A 21,585-nucleotide genomic window follows, 5' to 3' on the forward strand; every position below is an offset into this window, starting at 1 on the left:
GACACACAACTCAACTCAAAATAGCATCTCAATTGTTTTTTTTGCTTCTGCCCTTGCCTTGCAAAACTTTTCCAGCATAGTGGAATCAAATAGTATAGATTTTGAAACCTTGATCTTTTGAATGTTTTGTTACCCAGTTGGTGACAATTTGGGTGGTAGAGCCTTCTTTGAGGAAGGATGTTGCTGGGGGTGGACCTTGAGGTTTATTAACCCTAGCTTGCTGGTGTTAGTTTGGCTCACTCTCCTTGCTCCTGTTTTCCACCTGCTGTGGCAAAGTGATACCCACTTTCTGCTCATGCCATGTTTCCCCCTGCCATCATGAAGCTTCCCCTGGAGCATGTAGACCAAAAAAACAAACTTCATTAGCTGCTTTCAGTTGGGTACTTTATCCAAGTAATGAGAAAATAACTATAATAGAAAATTGGTAGCAGGAGTGATTTTGTTGCTGCTTGAAACCTAATTGTGGCTTTAGGCCTTTTGGAACTGATTTGCAGAAGGAATGTGGAAGGATTTGCAGTGCTGTAAGCAGAGTTTGTTGTACCATTGTTGTGAGGGTTTGAGAGTCCTAAATGCAGAAAGAACTGTGGCTTGTCTTATAAAGGGAGAAAAGAGCTTTGTCCTGACTGGGCTAGAAGCCATTTGTATGAGAGACACACTGCATTCTGCCTATGTTGTGAAAACTTGAGCAGGGTTAAGTTTAGAAGGAATGGACTGGGGTGAGCAGAAGGATATGGCATAGAAATGAACGTTTGGCAGGAGTCAGCAGCCCCCATTTAGTTGCAGTTGTTTAAGTGATTACCACCATTGAGATTGAGCCAGCTGTTTTATATTGGAACAGCTAGAAGAATACTGACTCTTGAAAGTAGGGGGCCTGGGTACTGAAGGAGATTTCCTTCTCTTCCAAGTTGGTTTAGTTCCCTTCTGGATTAACAAATATGGTAGCCCAAATGATGCTATGGGAGTATAACAAATTCAGGAAGGAGAGGGTTATTGGGTTTTCAATGTGTTTTTTGGGGGTAGAGGGCAAATGGCCACTAGGCAGTGTGAGGCAGGGTCATTAGAGTTCCTGTGTGGAGGCCCGATGGAGCCATGAGGATGACCTGTGGGTTGCAATGAAGACCCTAGGACTTTTGGAAGATACAAGGACTATGGGGTGGTTGCCAAGGATAACTGGTTTGGGATGGATTATTCCCTAGTCTGTGAGCAGCTCAGCTGGAAGGGTGGAATTAGAATCACATAGACTTTGACACTGCTCACAGATGTTGGACTTGGAGCTATAGGATTTGTTTACACTGTTTGTTTTAGGTCTTGCATTGGTTCAGTCTTTCCTTGCTATGTCCAATGCCATCTTTTGCAGTCTGAATGTTTACTCTGTGCCATTGTGTGTTTTGGTTTTATGGAGTCACAGTTAATAGACCTTGGGCTATGGGGATGCTTGAATAATGTTAGCATTGATAAAAACTGTGGGACTTTTGGGGCTGCAGAGATGGCATAGCAGTTCAGGCATTTACCTACAAAGCCAAAGGACCCTGGTTCAGTTCCCCAGAACCCATGTAAGCTAGATGCTCAAGGAGACACAGGCATCTGGAGTTTCCTTTGCGGTGGCTGGAGGCCTTGGCGCACCCATTCTCTCTTTCTCTCTCTCTCTCAAATGAATAGATAAATTTTAAAAACTATGGGACTTGTAACATTGGACTGAATATATTGCATTTTATATCAGTTTATGGGGCCAGGGGTAGATTATGGTAGCTTGTACCATATGCTTTCCTCCCCGCCCCCCAGTAAAAACTCGTATTCTGGATGCTTGGTTCCTAGCTGCTGGCAACTTTGTGAGTAGAACCTTGTTGGAGGAGGTGTGTTGCTGGGGTGGACTTTGAGGTTTCTTAGCCCCTGGTATTTCAGTGTTAGTTCAGCTCACTCTCCTGCTTCTGTTTTTCACCTGCTATGGCAGAGGTGGTGTCTAGCCTCTGCTCATGCCATGTTTTCCCCTGCCATCATGAAGCTTCCCCTCAAGACTGTAAGCCAAAATTAAAAAAAAAAAACACAAACAAATCATGCACGCACGCACGCACGCTTTCCTCCCACTTTAGATCAGGTGTTATGTCCCAGCAACAAGCAGGTAACTTTTTGTTTACGATGCCTCATACAGAAGCTTTATTTTTTGTGGTCCTTTTTTTTCTTTGATTTTTCAAGGTAGGTTCTCACTCTAGTCCAGGCTGACTTGGAATGCACTTTGTAGTCCCAGGTTGGCTTCCAATTCACAGTGAGTTTTCTACCTTTGCCTCCCGAATGCCTTGATTAAAGGTGTGCAGCACCATGCTTGGCTTAGAAGTTTTAAATGTAATTGATTCTCAGGTATTTATAACTTTGTTAATCTTTTTTTCCCCAATATAATATTCTATTATTTTTAAAACTATTTTTATTCATTTATTTGTATGCAGAGAGAGACAGAGAAAAGAGAAAGAATGGGCACTCCAGGGCTTCTCTCCATAACAACTCCATATGTATGCACCACTTTGTGTATCTGGCTTTATGTGGGTACTGGGGAATTGAAACCAGGTTTTTTGGCTTTGTAGGCAAGTGCCTTAACCATTGAGCAATCTCTCCAGCCCTTGATTTTTTTTTTATCTTTTTAAAAAATATTTATTTATTTGAGGGAGAGGCATACGCGCGCGCGCACACACACACACACACACACACACACACACACACACACACGGGGGGGGGGATATGAGAATGAATGGGTATGCCAAGACCTCCAGTCACTGCAAACAAACTCCAGACACATGCACCCCCTTGTGCGTCTGGCTTATGTAGGTCCTGGGGAATCAAACCTAGGTCCTTCGGCTTTGTAGGCAAGTGCCCTAACTAAGCCATCTCCCCAGCCCAATTTTATTTAACAGTATACTCCCATCACCAAATTTGTCTTTATTTCTAATTTTTTTGTACTTAACACTTGTTAGGATAGCATGGAAAAAAACCCAAGATATTCAATAGAATAATGGGTGAGTGATTGCAGCGGCTAATAAGCATAAAATTTTGTGCACCTTCAAGTAGATACAAATAAAGAGTATAGTGTGGTCCCACTTTGCACCCACCAGTATGACAGGTTGAACATTTCTAATTAAAATATCTGGAATCCTATTTGCTTCAAAATCCAGATCCTTTTAAGCATTATGGTAGCACTTAAAATGTTTGGGATTTTTAGAAGATAAACTTAAGACAATGTGCTTTTATCATCTAGCTGTGTTGATTAGAAGTCTTAAGTGGATCTCATTGGGTCCTCTGCTCAGGTTCTGACAAGACCAGAATTAAAGTGCTAATATGGATATGTGTGAGATTGGAAGTTTGCAGGAACAAGGCAATCTAGTTAGAATCTCATTCCAGTTCTCTGTGTTTATAAAACTGAGTGAGGTAGGTCCCATTTCCTTGCTGGTGTTTAGAGGCTATATGCATTCTTTGACTTGTGGATCTTTCTGTCTTCAAAGCCAACAGAGACATGACTAATTCTTATACTTTAAATCATTCCACCCTGTACCACCAACCATAGAAATGTTTCTGTTCCTAAGGCTTTGTAGTAGACTATTTCACATTGTTGGGATGAACATCAACACCAGGCACAGTTTAGGAGAGTAAGGGATTTATTTCAAGCTTACAGATTCAGGGAAGGTTCCATTAAATGGTGGAAGAAGCTGGCTCCCATTCATAAATCCAAGCAGAAAGACACCACCAAGCAGCTAGCACCAGCACACACAAATCTACCAGAACACAGACTACTTTCCACACCTTTGGGCTAGAATTTAGGTCTGCCTCCAGATATACATTTGGGTTGGATTCTAAGATCTGCCCCCAGTGACACCTCCCACAGCCAGGAGGCTGGAGACCCAAGTTACAAGCTTTAATAAAACACCTGAGTATATGGGAGACACATTCAAACCACCAAAGGCTTCATGTATTTTGATCAGGCATGTCCAGATATCTGGATATTAAGATAAACACTGACAAATCCTGTCAGACTCATAGTTTCCAGGGACTAAGATGGGACAGTATGAGCTCAGAGAGTTATAATTTTGCCTACTACAGAAGTCAATCACTAAATAACATAAAACTGTGATTCCATTTATTAAAAGTTCAAATATAGGCTAAACTAAAATATTAGAAGCCAGGAAAATTATTATCTTTATGTTAAGAGTGCTGGTGATAATTACAGTGATTCATAAGGAGACATTTGAGTTGATGATGATCTCTTTCTCCTGGGGACTGGTTGAATGGTTGTTTTGTGTTTGTAAAAATGCATTAACCACTGTCTTTATGATGGAGATATATATATACACACACACAAGGTTTAGATATAAATAGAAAATCAGAAAACTGAAAAATATTGCAAGTTAAGGGATCTCTTACTTGTTAGGTTTAAACTAGAGAAAGAACCAGTAGGCTGTAACTAGCCTACATATAAACTTATAAAGAAATGTGCAAATTGAAGTGTATATCTGTGTGTTATAACTTTTGAATACATACTATTAATTTTAATTCAAATTCAAGAGGCTTTGCTTGTTCCTCTTCTTTCTTCTATACCAAGAATTCTGGTTCTCAAAAATACCAGGGTTTGGGGCTGGGAGATGGTTCAGTGGGTAAAAGTGCTTACTTGTGCAAGGGTGTTGACCTGAGTTTAGATCCTTAGCACCCATGTAAAGCTGGATATGGTAGCATATGTCTGTAATCCCAGCCCACCTATGGCAAAATGGGAAACAGATAGAAGAACCCCTGGGGGCTTGTAGGCTATCTAGTCTGGTGTATGAAGTGGTGAGCAAGCTACCCTGCCTCAAACAAGGTGGACGGTGAGGATTGACACCCATTTTGTCCTCTGATCTCCACATGCGTGCTGTAGCCCATGAAAGTACATATGTTGCGTACACACACACATACGCGCGCGCGCGCACACACACACACACACACACACACACCTGGGGTGGTAGAGTTAGACTAGACCAAAACACACAGACTGTTCTTAGAGTAATAGTGTCAAATATTGATGCCACTGACATTTTTTATATACTCTTCCTATTCTTTTCATTGTTCAATTTTGCTGATACTGTTAGAATGCAGAGCTACTTACATATTCTGCTTGCCCTATCTCTCTTGTGATCTTCATTCTTTCTTTTGAAACTTTTTATTGGTAGCTTCCATACATATAGACAATATATTGATCATAATCCCCTCCCACCACCCTTTCCATTCCCCCGCCTGAATCCCCCTCCACTGAATCCTTTCTTTCCAAGTAGTCTCTCTTCTATTTTTCATTCATTCTTGTTTTCTGTGTAATTTTATATTAAATGAAGATTACTGTCTTCATGCTGACATTCCCCCTAGTACTTGATCATTTGATACTCAGTTGCTCGTAGATTTCTTTAGGATTTATGGGAATAATATTCCCTGTAATGTTGTTGACAATTGCCCAAGACCTTTATACTTGAAATAAGTTTTTCTGAACACAGAACTTATAACTAACATTTTATTGTTTTTGAGCACCTTATACATTGTTCCAGTTTCTTTTTTTCTTTCCTTTTCCCCATCTCCCTTCCCTTATATCCTTTCTTCCTTTCCCTTTCATTTTTTCCTTTTCACCTCCTTCTTAAAAAAATTTAAAAATTATTTATTTATTTATGAGAGAATGAGAATGGGTATGCCAGGGCCTCTAGCCGCTCCAAACGAACTCCAGATGCATGTGCTACCTTCTGCCCCTGGCTAAAGTGGGTTCTGGGGAGTTGAACCTGTATCCTTAGGCTTCACAGGCAAGTATCTTAACCACTAAGCCATATCTCCAGGCCTCCTTTTCTTTTTCTTTCTTTTTCCCTTTTTCCTTTCTTCTTTCCTTTCCCCTCCCCCTTTTCTTCCTTCTTTCCTTTTCCTTTTCTTTTGTCTACTACATATGGCTTGCTCCATTTCTTTTTTTTTTCATAAAGCATTGTTGTCAAAAAGACTGATGACAGACTTGTTCTTTCCCTTTATACACAAATGTATGAATGTTCAAAAGACTTCTGGGTCAATTTCTCCAGGTTTGCAGCATGCCAGTTCATTGTGTGTGTATGCATGTGCATATGTCAGTTTCCCTATGTATACAGCATGCCAGTTCATTGTGTGTGTATGCATGTATGTGCCTGTGTATATATTTTAGGAACATTTTGTTGAAATGTATTTTTAATATTTTTTTCCAGTTTTAGCTTTGGTTTTCTCCTTAGGAGATTGCTTGCCACTTTCTCCTAGTCCATTTTCTTTTTATATTTTTAAGAACTTTTCTCATATCTTGTAAGCATTTGTTTTTTTGCTCCTTCCAATTTAGTCATTTCTGAAGTAATTTTTTTCTTATTTATAATTTTATGAATTCTTACGCCTTATTTCTGAAGTTTTCTAATTGATTTTATGTTCTTTTGCAACATTTTTTTTTGAACTGTGCCTTGCTAAATAGTCCTGGCTGGTCAGATACTCACACTATGCAGCCTAGGCTGGCCTCAAACTTGGTGATTTTCTTGCCTCAGCCTCCTGAGTACTGGAACTATAGATGTGATCCACTGTAGTCAGCTGTTCTTTCATATATGTGCCTTTTAGAATACACTATCATTTTTACTTATTTTGTTGGCATGTCTTTTCTTTGTGAAAATGTTACTGTGTTCCATATTCCCTTTTTATTATGTATTTGTTTTTAATTTGACTTTGACTTATTTCTAAGAACATTTTTATATAAAATCAATTTTCTCTTAATTTTGAAAAGGGAAGAATGATCCTAGAGCTCCATTTTGGTTGTTGATATAAAGTGATGAAAGCACAATACAGATCCAGTTCTTTTTTGTTTTTTGTTTTTCTATCTCTTGTCTCTATTTGGTTGCTATTCCCAGCAGGTTCTCTTCAGTATGGGACCCTATGTATAAGGAAGTTTTAAACTAGTTGTGAGTTCATAGTACTTAGATTTTCCTTGCCCTTTAGACTATTCCATATACCAACCTACTCTGGGAATAGACAACTCCTCCTTTCAGCCTTTTAAAAATATCATTAGTATTTTGTGGTATTGGGATTTAACTCAGGGCCTTCTAATTGCTAGGAAAGTACTCTACCATTGAGCTATACCAGCCCCTTTATTATTATATGTGTGGGTAATTCAGTATGTGTATATAATTGGGCACTTAATGTTTCTATCTTATTTATATTAGTGGCCTTTGAGTACTCTTCTAGTATTTTATCAAATAACAGGATAGGACTGGGCATGATGGCTCACACCTATAATCCCAGCACTTTGGAAGCTGAGGCAGGAGGGTTGCTGCAAGCTCAGTGCTAGCCTGGGCTGCAGAGAAAGACCCTGCCCTCCTCCTTCCACCTGTGAATATATAAAAATAATAGAGTATTGTAAACTATAGTTACCATACTGAGCTTTACAATATTCAAACTGTGTTTTGGTATTTGTTACCACATTCCCTCTACCCTTGACTGCATCTCCTCCCATCTCTAGTAATCATCATACATTGAGTATTTTAGCATTCGCATATGAGAGATAGCATACTGTATTTATTTTTCTTACTGTGTCTGATATAAAACTACTGCCTTACAGTTAATTTACTGGTCTTTGTATAGCTACCTACCTCTTAGTTATTTGAAGTTTTCATATCTGCTGTATGCCTCATCACTTTTTTCTGCTAATCCATATAAGTATTCTTCCATGTAGGTCCTATAGCCAACAGTGGCTTGTCTACACACATGTTCATATTGTAGTGTGTGTGGAGAAACTTAGTCATCTTTGTAGATGTCTAGTTTTCTTTTTTATATCTTTATTAAGATATAATTCATGTACTATATTCACTATTTTAAAGTATGCATTTTCTTGGTTTTTACTATGTTCATAGATGTGCAACCATCACCTCTGTCTAGGTCCAAAACATTTTGTTCACCCCGTAAAGGAACTCCATTCCCATTAGCATTCCTTCTGTATTCCATTTATCTCCCTGTCTTCCTCTGAGAGAGAAAGAGATAGATAGAGAATGGGCACCTCAGGGCCTCCAGCCACTGTTAATGAACTCTAGACACATGAGCCTCTTTGTGCATCTGGCTTGCATAGGTCCTGGGGAGTTGAACCTGGGTCCTTTGGCTTTGCATGCGAATGCCTTAACTGCTAAGCCATCTCTCCAGCCCTACACTTTAGTTTTGCTATAAGGCTAAGAAGCAATAGCAACAACTGGTTTAATTTCTTTCTCTGTGTATAAGCTTCATTCCTTTATTGTGAAAAATATTCCATTGTATATATAAATCACATTTAATTTACTCATTATCTACAGATAGATATTTGGCTTGTTTTTACTTTTAAAAAATATTTTAGGGCTGGGGAAATGGCTTAGTGGTTAAGGCATGTGTCTGCAAAGCCTAAGGACTCCAGATTGATTCCCCAGGACCCATGTAAGCCAGAAGCATAAGGGCGTGCATGCATCTGGAGTTTGTTTTAGTGGCTAGAGGCCCTGGCGTGCCCATTCTCTCTTTCTATCTGCCTCTTTCACTCAAATAAATAAATAAATAAATAAATAAATAAATAAATAAAATATTAAAAAATATTTTTATTTACTCAAGAGAGAAAGTATAAGAATGGGTGTGCCAGGACCTCCTGCCACTGCAAACAAGCTCCAGACGCATGTGCCACTTTGTGCATCTAGCTATATGTGGGAACTGGGGACTTGAACCTGGGCCATTAGGCTTTGTAAGCAAGAGCCTTTAATCACTGAGCCACCTCTCCAGCCCTGTTTCTACTTTTTGGCTATTGTGAGTAATGTTGCTGTGAATAAGTTTTTGTGCCAACATGTGTTTTCAGTTCTTTTGGGCATATATTGGTTCTGATTTGCATGTGTATGAATATTTATAAATGCATGCATGTTCATGTTAGTGTGCATGTATGTACATGTGTGTGCATGTGGAGGTCAGAGGACAACTTTGAGTGTCATTGCTTAGGTGCCAACCACTTTTTTTTTTTCTTTTTGAGGTAAGGTCTCTTTGTCCTGGAGCTTGCCAAAAAGACTAGATTGGCTTGGCCAAGTGAGCCCCAGGGTTCTGTGTGTTCGGCTGCTTTAGCACTATTGGGCTGGAGAGATTGTTCAGTGGTTAAGGTGCTTGCCTACAAATGTATACTACCATTCTTGGCTTTAAAGAATATATATTTTATTTATTGATTTGAGAGAGAGAGAGAGAGAGAGAGGGAGGGAGAAAATGGGTATGCCAGGGCCTCTAGCAACTGCAACTGAACTCCAGACACATGTGCCATCTTGTGCATCTGGCTTACATGGGTACTGGTGAATCAAACCTGGGTCCTTAGGCTTCACAGGCAAGTACTTTAACCACCAAGCTATCTCTCCAGTCCACTCTTGGCTTTTAAAAAGTGGAATGTGGTGAACAAACTCAAGGCAAGAACTTTATCTATTAAGTTATCTCCCCAGCCCCTTGTCCTAGTTTTCAATTTTAGTTTTTATGGTGTGTGTGTGTGTTTATAGTATGTGTGTTGTATGCACATGCATGTTGTGATCACACATCCCACGGGCTTGCCTCTGCCAGAAAGAGAATGTTGGATGCCTTCCTCCATCACTGTTCTTCCCTTTTTTCCTTGTGAAAAAGTCTTTTACTGTTCCAGAGTTTGCTCTTCATAAGCCTCACCAGTTTCCCAGTCTCTGCTCCCCACAGGACTGGGGTTACAGTTGTGTATAGCAACACTGAGCTGTTTGGGTTCTGGAGGTTGGAACTCAGGCTCTCTTGGACCCTCATGCTTGCATAGGAAGTACACTTTGGTGCTTTAATGAAGGATAAGGGTGCTAGTTGGTGGAATAAAAGCCATGGTGAGGAGCTGCAGTTTCGTGGTACGTGGAATAGGTTATTGAAGGATTTTAGACAGAAATGTCAGGAACTGACTTCAGTTTGATTTTTTTGTAGACTTTTAAATGTTTGTACAATAAATAGTTTGCATGTAATTATATAAACTGTTTTCAAATTAGCTGTGTTTTAGTTTTAGCAACTGAAGTTTTTCAAATTTTGGTTACTTATTTTAATACTTTTAAGATATGAGTATTGAGTGCAGAGCCTTGTATATGCTAGGAAAGTGCTCTACCACTGATAAACATCCCCAGCTCTTGATTTTTTTTTTTTTTTAAAGCAGGGTCTTTCTATGTATCTACAGCTGCTCTCAAACTCATGATCCTCCTGCCTTAGACTCTCAAGTGCAGGGTTTATGCTTTTTTGGGGGTATATGTGTATTTATGTGTGGCATGTGTGCATGTTTATATATGTTTGAGCATGTGTGTGTGTGAGAGAGCATGTGTGCACCGTGTGTGTGCATATATGGAGACCAGAGACTGATGTCAGCTATTTTCTGCAATCACTTGCCACCTTACTTTTTGGGACATGGTTTCTCACTGAACCCAAATCTCTGATTCAACTAGACAAGTTAGCCATCACGCCCTGGGGATCTTAGGGAAACTACCTCTGTTTCCCTAATGCTGACATTATAGGTGCATGTCACCATGCCCAGCTTTTATATGGATTCTACAGATTCAAACTCAGGTCCTTATGCTTGCATAGCATGCATTTTGCTAATTGAGCCTAGCCATCTCCTCAGCCCTGTTTTTTTTTTTTGTTTTAATTTATTTGTTCATTTTTATTTATTTATTTGAGAGTAACAGAAAGAGGGAGAGAAAGAGGCAGATACAGGGAGATTGAGAATGGGCGCACCAGGGCCTCCAGCCACTGCAAACGAACTCCAGACGTGTGTGCCCCCTTGTACATCTGGCTAATGTGGGTCCTGGGGAATGGAGCCTCGAACTGGGGTCCTTAGGCTTCACAGGCAAGCGCTTAACCGCTAAGCCATCTCTCTAGCCCCTTACTCCACCTTTTATGGTGCTCTTCTGTTTAGGTTCCTCTACCCCTTGTTGAGGGTAATGACTTGTAGAATGGTATCCAGGAAGAAGGTTTCTATGGGATTAATTTATGTTGCCATTATTTTTGGTTTGTGTCCCCCATACTCCTTTCCTTTACTCCCTAACCCTTTTCATACCTTTCTTTTAGCCGATCATTGACTTGTCCAGTAGCCCTTCCTCCCTTTCCTCTCCATTCCCCCCTTTTCCTATCTTCATTCTAATGCTATGTCCATACTGTAGATACTTATTACAGCTTACATACAATTAACTGATGCTGGACCAGGTTAGGAACTGCATATGAGAGAGGTCATATGACCTTTTTTTTTTTCCTGAGCCTGTGTGGCCTCCACTCAGCATGATTTTTTCCAAGTCCCTCCATCTTCCTTGTTTTCTTTTCTTTTCTTTTCTTTTCTTTTCTTTTCTTTTCTTTTCTTTTCTTTTCTTTTCTTTTCTTTTCTTTTCTTCTTTTCTTTTCTTTTCTTTCTCTCTCTCTCTCTCTCTCTCTCTCTCTCTCTCTCTCTCTCTCTCTTTCTTTCTTTTTTATTTTGGTTTTTCGAGATAGGGTCTCTCTGTACCTCAGGCTGACCTGGAATTCACTATTTAGTCTCAGAGTGACCTTGAACTCTCGGTGATCCTCCTACCTCTGCCTTCTGAGTATTGGGATTAAAGGCATGCACCACCATGGCCGGTTTGATTTTCCTACAAATTTGCTTGTCTCATTTTTCCTTAGCACTGAGTAGTATTCCATTGTGTATACATACCACATCTTCATTAACCATTTGTTGATGGACATCTGGGTTGCATCCATTTCCTAGCTATTGTGAGAGCCTCTCTCTCATGAAAAAGAATTATAAAAAAAAAATTACAGCTGGGTGTGGTGGCACATGCCTTTAATCCCAGCACTCGGGAGGTAGGTGGATTGCCATGAGGTCAAGGACATCCTGAGACTACATAGTGAATTCCATGTCAACCTGTACTAGAGCAAGACCCTACCTCAGAAAACAACAAAACAAACCAAACAAAAATGGCAGACTTGGAAAGGGTTAATTATTTAGATCAGTTATGTATCATTTCCAAAATGCCAATGGATACAGAATATTAGACTGGGGGAGATGGCTCTGTGGGTAAAAGTGCATGCATACTATGCAAGCCTGACAACCATTGTTTGGGTCCCCAGAGCCTACATAAAGCCAGGCATGGTAGTGCATACCTGTAATCCCAGCATACCTATGGCAAGATGGGAGGTGGATACAGGAGAATCTCCAGAAGCTCTTGGGTTAGCTGAATGAATACAACAGTGAACAACAAAGTTACCCTGCCTCAAAAGCAGGTGGAAGATGAGGACTGACACCTGAGGTTATCATTTGACTTCTACACCTGCACTGTTTTGCATGCATGTGTATGTGTGCACTGCACACACACACACAGATTTTTTTTCAGAGTTAGTAGAGTTTGTAACCTTTTTCAGCAAATACAGGATTTAACATGCTTATACTGTGAATTTGATACAGCCTAATGTATAGGTACTTGCCCAGAGCAAGTATTAGTATATGCCAAGGGAACAGAACATTGACCATATGTATCTAGAGAAAGGACCCAACAGGTGAATTATTTTGTGTTTACTTCATCCCTTCACTGGTACTGAAAAGTGTGTCCGGTTGGCAAAGCTTATTGTCTCACTTCCAGGTAGCATGAATTAAAATCATGGGGTAAGTGACATTCTGTAGTCAAGTTCCTGAGTGCACTTTTCAGTGAGCTCTTGTCCAGTAAAATTTAAAAGCACTGAAGAATTAAAACATGTTCCGTTTCTGTTATTTCTCTTTTTTTTTACCCTTAATAAACAGCTATAGGATTTTTACCAAAATGCTATAGCATTAGTTGGAAATGGGTTATTTTGTATTAACAAAAGTGTTCAGTCTACCCATATAAAGCTAGACATGGCTTCACATTGTCATGGATAACAATTGCCAAATAACATCTACTACAGTGATTTTTTTTTTCAAATTTAGCATGGTCGTATCCATTGTTCTTTTCATCATTTCTTAAAACAATATCTATTATGTTAATTAGTACATTTTCCCTCATTACTGGTTCACTTCCTTCCTCCTTATGGAAATGATTGATGGCTATAGAGACTTCTAGGCTATCAAACAAATTATTACCATCATATTCATACATTTTGAGATAATGAAGCTGTAGTTAATATAGGGATATCTCCTCCTTTGGTTTGTTGATGACACCTTCTAAATACTCAGTGGAATGCTCTTGGATGTGTACTATGTTCTTGTCTCAATCCATACTGCTAGGTGGGAGGCCCCATCCCCACGCTCTTGGGCCCTGGCAGCATGAACACAACAATCCCAGAGGAGGCCGCACAGGAAAGGGTTCTGAGCAGAGCAGCCACAAGGATATATAATAGTTACCGGACCCTTAGGGTCCCCACTGTAGATATGAAGCCCTTTAGCTTGAGTGTCCTTTTTTTGTGGTTCTAGGATTGAACCTAGGGTCTTTCAAAAAAAACATGTTTATTTGAGAGAGACAGAGAGGCAGACAAAGGGGAGAGGGAGGGAGAGAGGAGAGAATATGAGTGAATGGGTGTGCCAGGGCCTCTAACTGATGTAAATGAATTCCAGAGGCGTGTACCACCTTGTGCATCTGGCTTACATGGGTCCTGGGGAATCAAACCTGGGTCCTTTGACTCTGCAGGCCAGCACCTTAACCACTAAGCATCTCTCCAGCCCAGTATTGTATTTCTTTACAGTGAACTTTATTCATGTCCTTTGTTTTTTCTTTCTTTCTTTTGTTGTTGCTCTTGATAAGACAGGTTTTAGTTTTATTAATTATGAACTTTTCTGTATGAACAAATCATGTTAGTCACATTCCTCTCACGTTATCCTTTTATATCCCTTCTCACCTACCCCCATTCCACCAAGGCTTCTCTTCAGTGGGGTTATTGGTAATCACCATGGGGTTATAGATGCATTAGTCAGTCTCTATGGGGGAGGGGTACAGTGCTTCAGGATACTCCTTCCCATTCTGTGGTTCTTAGAATTTTTCTTCCCCTTCTTCCACAATGTCCCCTGATCCTTGGCAGGTGTGTTATAAGACTACTTTAGTGTTGAGTTCTTCAACCTCTGAATTTCTGCTTTGATTGGTTTTTAGTGTTCTCACTGTATCTCCATCTCACTACAGCTGGTTGTCAGGCTAGTATTGAGAGCAGCATTCATGTTTAAATCACCATTTCTTCTGTATTGTCTCCAGGGCCCTGGCAGATGTAATAGATGTGGCCTGTGTCTTGCTAGACAGTCCGCTGTCTTTTCTTGTATTGATGAATCTTAGTTTTCTCCATTTTTTTTTTCAGAGAGAAAACAGATTCTCCAACCAATAGTGAGAGCAGCTTGGATTAAAGGGGACAAACATAGTTATTTAAGAGACATTTTTCTTTAAAGATTTAACAAATATTTTTATTTTATTTATTTATTTGAGGGTGACAGAGAGAGAAAGAGGCAGAGAGAGAGAGAATAGGCACACCAGGGCCTTCAGCCACTGCAAACAAATTCCAGATGCATGCACCATCCCGTGCATCTGACTTTCATGGGTACTAGGGAATTGAGCCTCGAACCATGGTCCTTAGGCTTCACAAACAAGTGCTTAACCACTAAGCCATCTCTCCAGCCCCTAAGAGACATTTGATGGGTATAGTCACTCTTCCTAGCCAAAGACTAGTAGGAGCTTTTCTTTGGCGTCTATGAGCATCATATCTATAGGATTCTGACTTGGTTTTCAGTACCAGGTATATTCTCTTTGACTGAGTGAACTTCATATTCATAGCCCCTCAGAGAGGTGTTGATTACACACATAGGCTGAATGTCACTACCTCACAGGTGTGTGTACATTTGTCTAGCTTATAGATTTCGTAGCTTGAAGGACCCCTGCTTGTTCATACTGTTGGTGGCCATTATCCCCCAGCAGTTTGCATAACACTTGCCAGCAGGGCACTAGCTGGCTTTCTAAATTCCAGTGTAATCTCTCAATGTCCTATGTCTGGAGCCTGTGGTGTCTTCAGCAGTAGGGTCTTACCATTTGGCTCTGGAGGGTAACAAGTGCTTTGGCAATAGCCAGCATTATTTGGGGGACCTCATAGGTCTCCTCATCCAATAGCCCACTGTGGAGTATAACCCATTTCTGCAACTGGGAATTATAAGCCAGAACCCATGGTTTTAGGTGTAGGCTTTTGCTACCCTTTCTAGGGCCCTTTTGCCCACCCCCCAGACTCTTATTAAGGGTTATAACTTTTAGTTTGTTATCCAGAAGGAAGGTTTCTAAAGTACTGATTAATGCTGTCATTAGTTTTTATGTATGTCCTAACCCCACCCTCCCTTACGCCTATCCCCCAAGATTTTAGGGGCACACTACCATGCTCTGCTCATTTGCCTAGTTCTCTATTGAACGAACTACAGACTGCTAGTCTTTTGCCTAAAGATTTGTAGAATTATTTTAAGGAAAATTAGTTACATTTTTCCTATTCATTGTCTTTTGAATTTGATTTTAATTTCTGGATTTTGTATTCTAGAAAAACTGTGTGTGTGTACATGCTGGTTAGAGGACAACTTTCTGTCCTCACTGCCCACCTCACTTGAAACAGGGACTATTGTTCATTGCCCTATTTGTGAGACTATCTGGCCCCACAGGCTTCTGGTATAATCTCTCCTCTCTCACCTTCCATTTCACCATAGGCTTGCTGGCATTATAGACACCTGCTATAGCATCAAACTTTATATGGGTTTTGGGAACCCAAACTTAGGTTGTCAGGCTTGTGAAACATGCACTTTTAAACCTACTGAACCATCTCTAGCTCCTAGAGTGACCATCTTTATTCCAGTGTTACAAAATCAGTTATCTGTAATTGTATTTAATACTTTTATGATGCCATTATTGTAGTAAATATCTGATCAAATTGGAATTCATCATCATGTGAGATATGATGTGGGCCCCACCTATAATTCAGATTTTTAGAATTCTAAGCACATTATCTCATTTCAATCCCTGTCATCTATGGAGGTAGTATGAAGGGGCTAATAAGGTAGGGTGTCACTCTAGCCCAGGCTGACCTAGAATTCACTATGTAGTCTCAGGGTGGCCTTGAACTCATGTCAGTCCTCCTACCTCTGCCTCCTGAGTGCTGGGGTTACAGGCATGTGCCACCATGCCTGTCAAAAGTTAGCTGTTTTTAACTTGATCAAAAGGAGATAAGGAAAATATTTTTGAAACTTTTTGAATTAAAAGTATATCTAACGTTCATAAAAACTATTTACATTAATTTAAATGTAATGCTATTTAGTTGTCTTCATAGAAGTAGATAAGTTTTCATATTTAAAAAATTGACTCTTAGAGGAATAAAAAGTTCAAGGTCATCCTTAGCTACACAGAGTTTGAAGCCAGCCTGTGCTACATGACCAGTCTCAATAAGAAAATGCTTGGCATGATGTGGTGGCACACATCTGTAATCACAGCACTTAGAAGGCTGAGGCAGGATGACAGTGGAGTTGTGAATCTGAAGCCTGAGGAACATACCAAGACCCACACTCAAGAAGAATAAAAGAAAATTAGGGCTGGACAGATGGCTTAGCAGTTAAGGCAATTGCCTGCAAAGCCAAAGGATCCAGTTTTAATTCCCCAGGACCCACATAAGCCAGATGCACATGGTGGCACATGCATATGGAGTTTGTTTGCAGTGGCTAAAGGGCCTGGTACACCTACTCATTCTCTCTCTCTTTCTGTCTCTCATAAAATAGTTTTTAATTCTTAAAAAAAAATGGCCCTTGGCTTGGGAGATGGCTTAGTAGCCAATGGTGCTTACTTGCAAAGCCTGCCAGCTCAGGTTCGATTCCCTAGTACCCATGTAAAGCCAGTTGCACAAAGTAGTTCATATATCTGGAGTTCATTTGCAGTGTGTAGAGGCCCTGATGTGCTTGTTGCTTAACCCCTCTCCAATAAATAAATACTTAAGAAATAAAAATTTTGGTTTTTAATTTTTTATTATGATTCTCATTTATTTTGTAGCTATGTGAGCTTAAGTAGTCTCACCTGAACCTTTGTTCTCCTTAACTTTAGATAACTTTGGCCTCACCAGAGTTGTTATGAAGATTAAATTATCTAATGTGCCTATACACACACACGCACGCACGCACGCACATATGCGCGCGCACGTAATCAAACCCAGGGAACTAGCAACTTTTTTTTTTTTTGGAGGCAGGGTCTCATTCTGATCCAGGCTGACCTGGAATTAACTATGTAGTCTCAGGGTAGCCTCGAACTCACGGTGATCCTCCTACCTCTGCCTCCCAAGTGCTGGGATTAATGGCATGTGCCACCACGCCCGGCTGCAAGTTTTCTTTAAAGGGTCAAATCATAATATTTTGGGTTTTGTAGAACACATGATCTTCGTTCTGGTTAGTTGCCATGGTAGGAAAGCATTAAGACCACAGAATGGTTTGGCCCAAGGGCTACAGTTTGCATGGACTTTCCCTATCCTAGAAAGTGTTATGTAGATTGTTGAGTAATTTTCATGACTTTCTCTCTTCAGGCTAATGTAATGCTTGAATATGATATTGATGAAGCTCAGGCATTATTGGAAAAGAATTTATCGACTGCTACAAAGAATCTTGATTCTCTTGAGGAAGACCTTGACTTTCTTCGAGATCAATTTACTACTACAGAAGTCAGTATCCTTTAAAAAAAAAAAAGGGAAGAAAGGAAAAAGATTTTTTTAAATCTTTGTGTGTGTGTTCATGTGTTAACTTTGTGTATTGGTCCTCACCTGCCTTGTTTGAGGCAGTGCCTTTTAGTTCTGCACTGTGTATGTCAGGCCCAAGCTTACAGGGATTCTTTTGCCTCTTATCTTGCCGTGCACTGGGATTACAGATGCTCTTGCTACTGTGTCCAGCTTTATGTGGGTTCTTGGGTCCCAAAATGAGGTACTCATGTAAGCACTTAAATACTGACTCATCTCCCTAGGCCATTTTTTAGTTCTTACATTGCTTTAATGGGAAAAATGACCTTATACTTAGGCAAAGATGAAGTTGCACATTTTATAGTCTTTGAAATGATTAAGCTTTCTGATAATAAATTTGAAATGTAGAAATACCAAGTTTGTATTGATGAGGTTTCTTTCAAATATTTTATCAAGATACCTATACTAAATAGTTTGATTTCAAAAATATTTATTAAGAGTTTTCTGTAAAACTGGATGTGGTGGCTCATGCCTCTGATTATAGTACTCAGGAGGTTAAGGCAAGAAAATTACCACCAGCTTAAGGCCAGTCTTGGCAACAGAGTGAATTCCAGGCCAGATTGTGTTATTGAATAAAACCGTGTTTTGTTTTGTTTTTGAAGTCTTTTGTGCAACTTCTGCAAGTGTGCTAAGCCATATGAAACAAGAAAGTCGGTGGAGGGCAAAATAGTGTCAAGCCCTTTCACATATAAAGTAGCTCCATGGTAACTCCATAGCAACTATGAAGAAGAACATGTGTGTAGTGTCAAGGTAATTCCAAGTTTGGGAATGAGAGATGTGAGCTTAGAGGAGGGAAAATACAATTTAGACTGTCTTTCAAAGGCAGCAAAAATTTTCCATCAGCAGAAAGAAATGAGATGGGGTAATTCTAGGGCAGGAGGCATGTTGAAAGCAAGCTTTCTTCCTTTTCTGTCTGATTTCTCTTATTCCTGTCACAGTCATTCAAGACAAAATCCTGGGAGTCAGTCATCTTTCATATCTCTCTCTTCTAAGAGTGAAGTAGTTACTTGATTTCTGTCAAATTTTTCCCATGGACTTCTGTCCAGTGCTATGACTCTAGTTGTGGCCGTAATATACACTTGGTAGTAGTTTTCTGTCTGCCCTTCACATTATTTCCAGCATTAATTTACCAAGTCACATTCCTTAGATTTAGTCTTCAGGTTATGATTTTTTCAATTGTTACTGAATATAGAACCTAGGATGTATAAAGAATAAGAGATGTTAATTGTGAGAAAACAATTGAGATCTAGTGATTTAATTATAGGGACCAAAAGAAAGGAAGTCATCTAAGATGAGTACTATAAGCTTAGAGAAATGCCATTTCCTGTTGTTAATACTGGAAAAGGTAGGATGGTATACAGACATGGGAGGAAGTTCTGAATCTAAGCTCCATGAGGGAAGGGAATTTAGCTAGCATATTCAAAGCTTTGTAGAATGCCTACTCATTCATAGTAGAGATAGGAGGATTACTTGAGGCTATGAGTTCCAAGTCATCCTGGGCAGTGTAGTAAGATGCTCTCTGAAAATTGTTGAGAGTATCTAACACATATTCATTAAATGTAATAATAGTAGCCATTAATAATAACCATAGTTGATTAAGTATACTAAATAATTGTTGACTGAAAGTTCCGACTTGGTTTTGATTTTTTTTGGTTTTTGGTTTTTTTGTGTGTGTTTCAAGGTAGGGTCTTATTCTAGCTCATGCTGACCTGGAATTCACCATGGAGTCTCAGGATAGCCTCAAACTCATGGCGATCCTTCTACCTCTGCCTTCCGAATGCTGGGATTAAAGGCGTGCGCCGCCATGCCCGGCCTGAGCTGGTTTTGATAGGATTTAGTTCCACTATTTTCTTAGCAGGGCTGCCGACACCAGTTGTAACTAGTGCTTGTGTTTGTGTGATTTCTTTGTCTTTGACTCAATGTTTAAGTAGCCATTTCATATGCTGTCTTTAGAATTGTATTTGCATTTTCTTTGACAAGTCTTACAGATATGGCCAGAGTTTATAATTGGGATGTAAAAAGAAGAAACAAAGATGATTCTACCAAGAGCAAAGCATAATGCTGGCAATTGAAAATGTGGTTCAAGTTTTCAAACATGTTATTTTAAATGACCCAGTGTTTATCCTTAAAGATTGACAAAACTTTGAGCAATTTTTTTTCCTAGCAAGAATAATTAAAACTTTAAAATCCATTCTATTTATTTATAAAAGCAAAGTTAATTTCAAATATTTTATGAAATTAACTGTATTTTTTTCATATTTCCCAGCAAAATTAATGCTGCTTTCATCATTTTATTTTGTCTGTCATAAGACAACTCTTAACTGAAATGGCCGAAAACTGTGAGGATTGCTATGGAGGCTGAATGCTGGGCACCAGCACAGTTTACTTTTTCTTTATTGGTTGATGGATGTTATTCTCACTTGATGTAGTAAATCTTTTAGAGGTAGGAAAGACAGACAGCTCTACTATTTGTAAACTTTTTTTTTTTTTTTTTTTAGTACCTGTAGGACATTATAGTCCTTTGTTGCTGTTGTCTTCTGTCAATGGAGTTTCATGCATTATTGCTCAACCAATAACAATTATTATATTCTGGACCTACCAAAAATAGTAAATTTGCCTTTCTACACAGTGTGAGGGCTATTGAGATAACACTTTTAACCTCTAAGATAAGTGCATAGTGTCTTTGTAATTAATGCCAGTATAGGGGGGATCTTGGTAAATGTGAGATAGCACTACCCATTCAAAACTCTTAGCTAAGGCAATTTTGTATTATGTAACAGTTCTCCAAAGCATCTTGAACAGGAAATTAAGATAAATGTAAATCTGCGGTGGTTGGAAAGAGTTGCAAGCTTTTTTAATTCATGTTAAAACTGCATAGGAATAGTAATGTGTCTGTGGAAAGCCATTGATACTATGGCAAAAGTATTTGGCAACATAGATTCTGATAAAAACCCATGTATTATTCCATCACCATGTAGTAAAAAGTATACTTGTACGATGTTTTGTACTTGTATTTCATGTTATTATTAAAACAGTGATGTTGAAATTATGGCACTTTTTTCATGTTATTCTCTGTCTTAATCTGTTTGGGCTGCCATGATAGAGTACCATAAACCAGGTAAGACAGGCATTTATTTCTCATGGTTTTGGAGGCTAGTAGGCCAAGTTTTTAAGGTACTGGAAAATTCTCTTCCTGGAGAGGGATATTTTGGGGTTCATCAACAGTACATTCTTGCTGTGCCATCAAGGGAACCCTTGGTTCTCTTTTATAAGGGCACTAATCCCATTTGTAAAGTCAGAGCCCTCATGAAGTAATTATTTCCCAGGGGCTCACATCCAAATGCCATAACTCTTAAAAGTTAGAATTTTAACTTGTGAATTTTACCATGACAAAAACATTCAGTCTCTATCATCTTTCTTTTTTTTTAATATTTTTTTTTGTTCATTTTTTATTTATTTATTTGAGAGCAACAGACACAGGGAGAAAGACAGATAGAGGGAGAGAGATAGAATGGGCACGCCAGGGCTTCCAGCCTCTGCAAACGAACTCCAGACGCGTGCGCCCCCTTGTGCATCTGGCTAACGTGGGACCTGGGGAACCGAGCCTCGAACCGGGGTCCTTAGGGTTCACAGGCAAGCGCTTAACCGCTAAGCCATCTCTCCAGCCCTCTATCATCTTTCTAAAGTTAACATGAGTCTCTTCACATACTTGTAAAGTTTATTTACTTATACATAAGTAGTTTGTTCCAAAAACAGTATATTTGTAGAAAGAACATAAAATTTTTTTTAGAAGGAATACAGATAAAAGATTTGGGTCTGAGAGATATCTTAAGTTTCTTGACTCAGATTTTCTTTCAT

At 39.4% G+C, this 21,585-nt stretch overlaps 1 protein-coding gene across 2 annotated transcripts in view; it reads left to right on the forward strand.

Moving 5' to 3' along the window:
- The window catches only part of Vbp1 (VHL binding protein 1), a 34,221-nt gene extending 13,445 nt beyond the window's left edge, over positions 1–20,776 (forward strand). For both annotated transcript variants that reach the window (XM_004672657.2, XM_045141029.1), the window contains exons 5-6: positions 17,521–17,659; positions 19,716–20,776. In XM_004672657.2, the coding sequence (XP_004672714.1) occupies positions 17,521–17,659; positions 19,716–19,786 (210 nt within the window). In that variant the 3' untranslated portion in view covers positions 19,787–20,776. The remainder of the gene's footprint in view (positions 1–17,520; positions 17,660–19,715) is intronic.
- The last annotated feature ends 809 nt before the right edge of the window (positions 20,777–21,585 follow it).

The sequence above is a fragment of the Jaculus jaculus genome, chromosome X (genome assembly GCF_020740685.1).
Source record: "Jaculus jaculus isolate mJacJac1 chromosome X, mJacJac1.mat.Y.cur, whole genome shotgun sequence".
NCBI classification, from domain to species: domain Eukaryota; kingdom Metazoa; phylum Chordata; class Mammalia; order Rodentia; family Dipodidae; genus Jaculus; species Jaculus jaculus.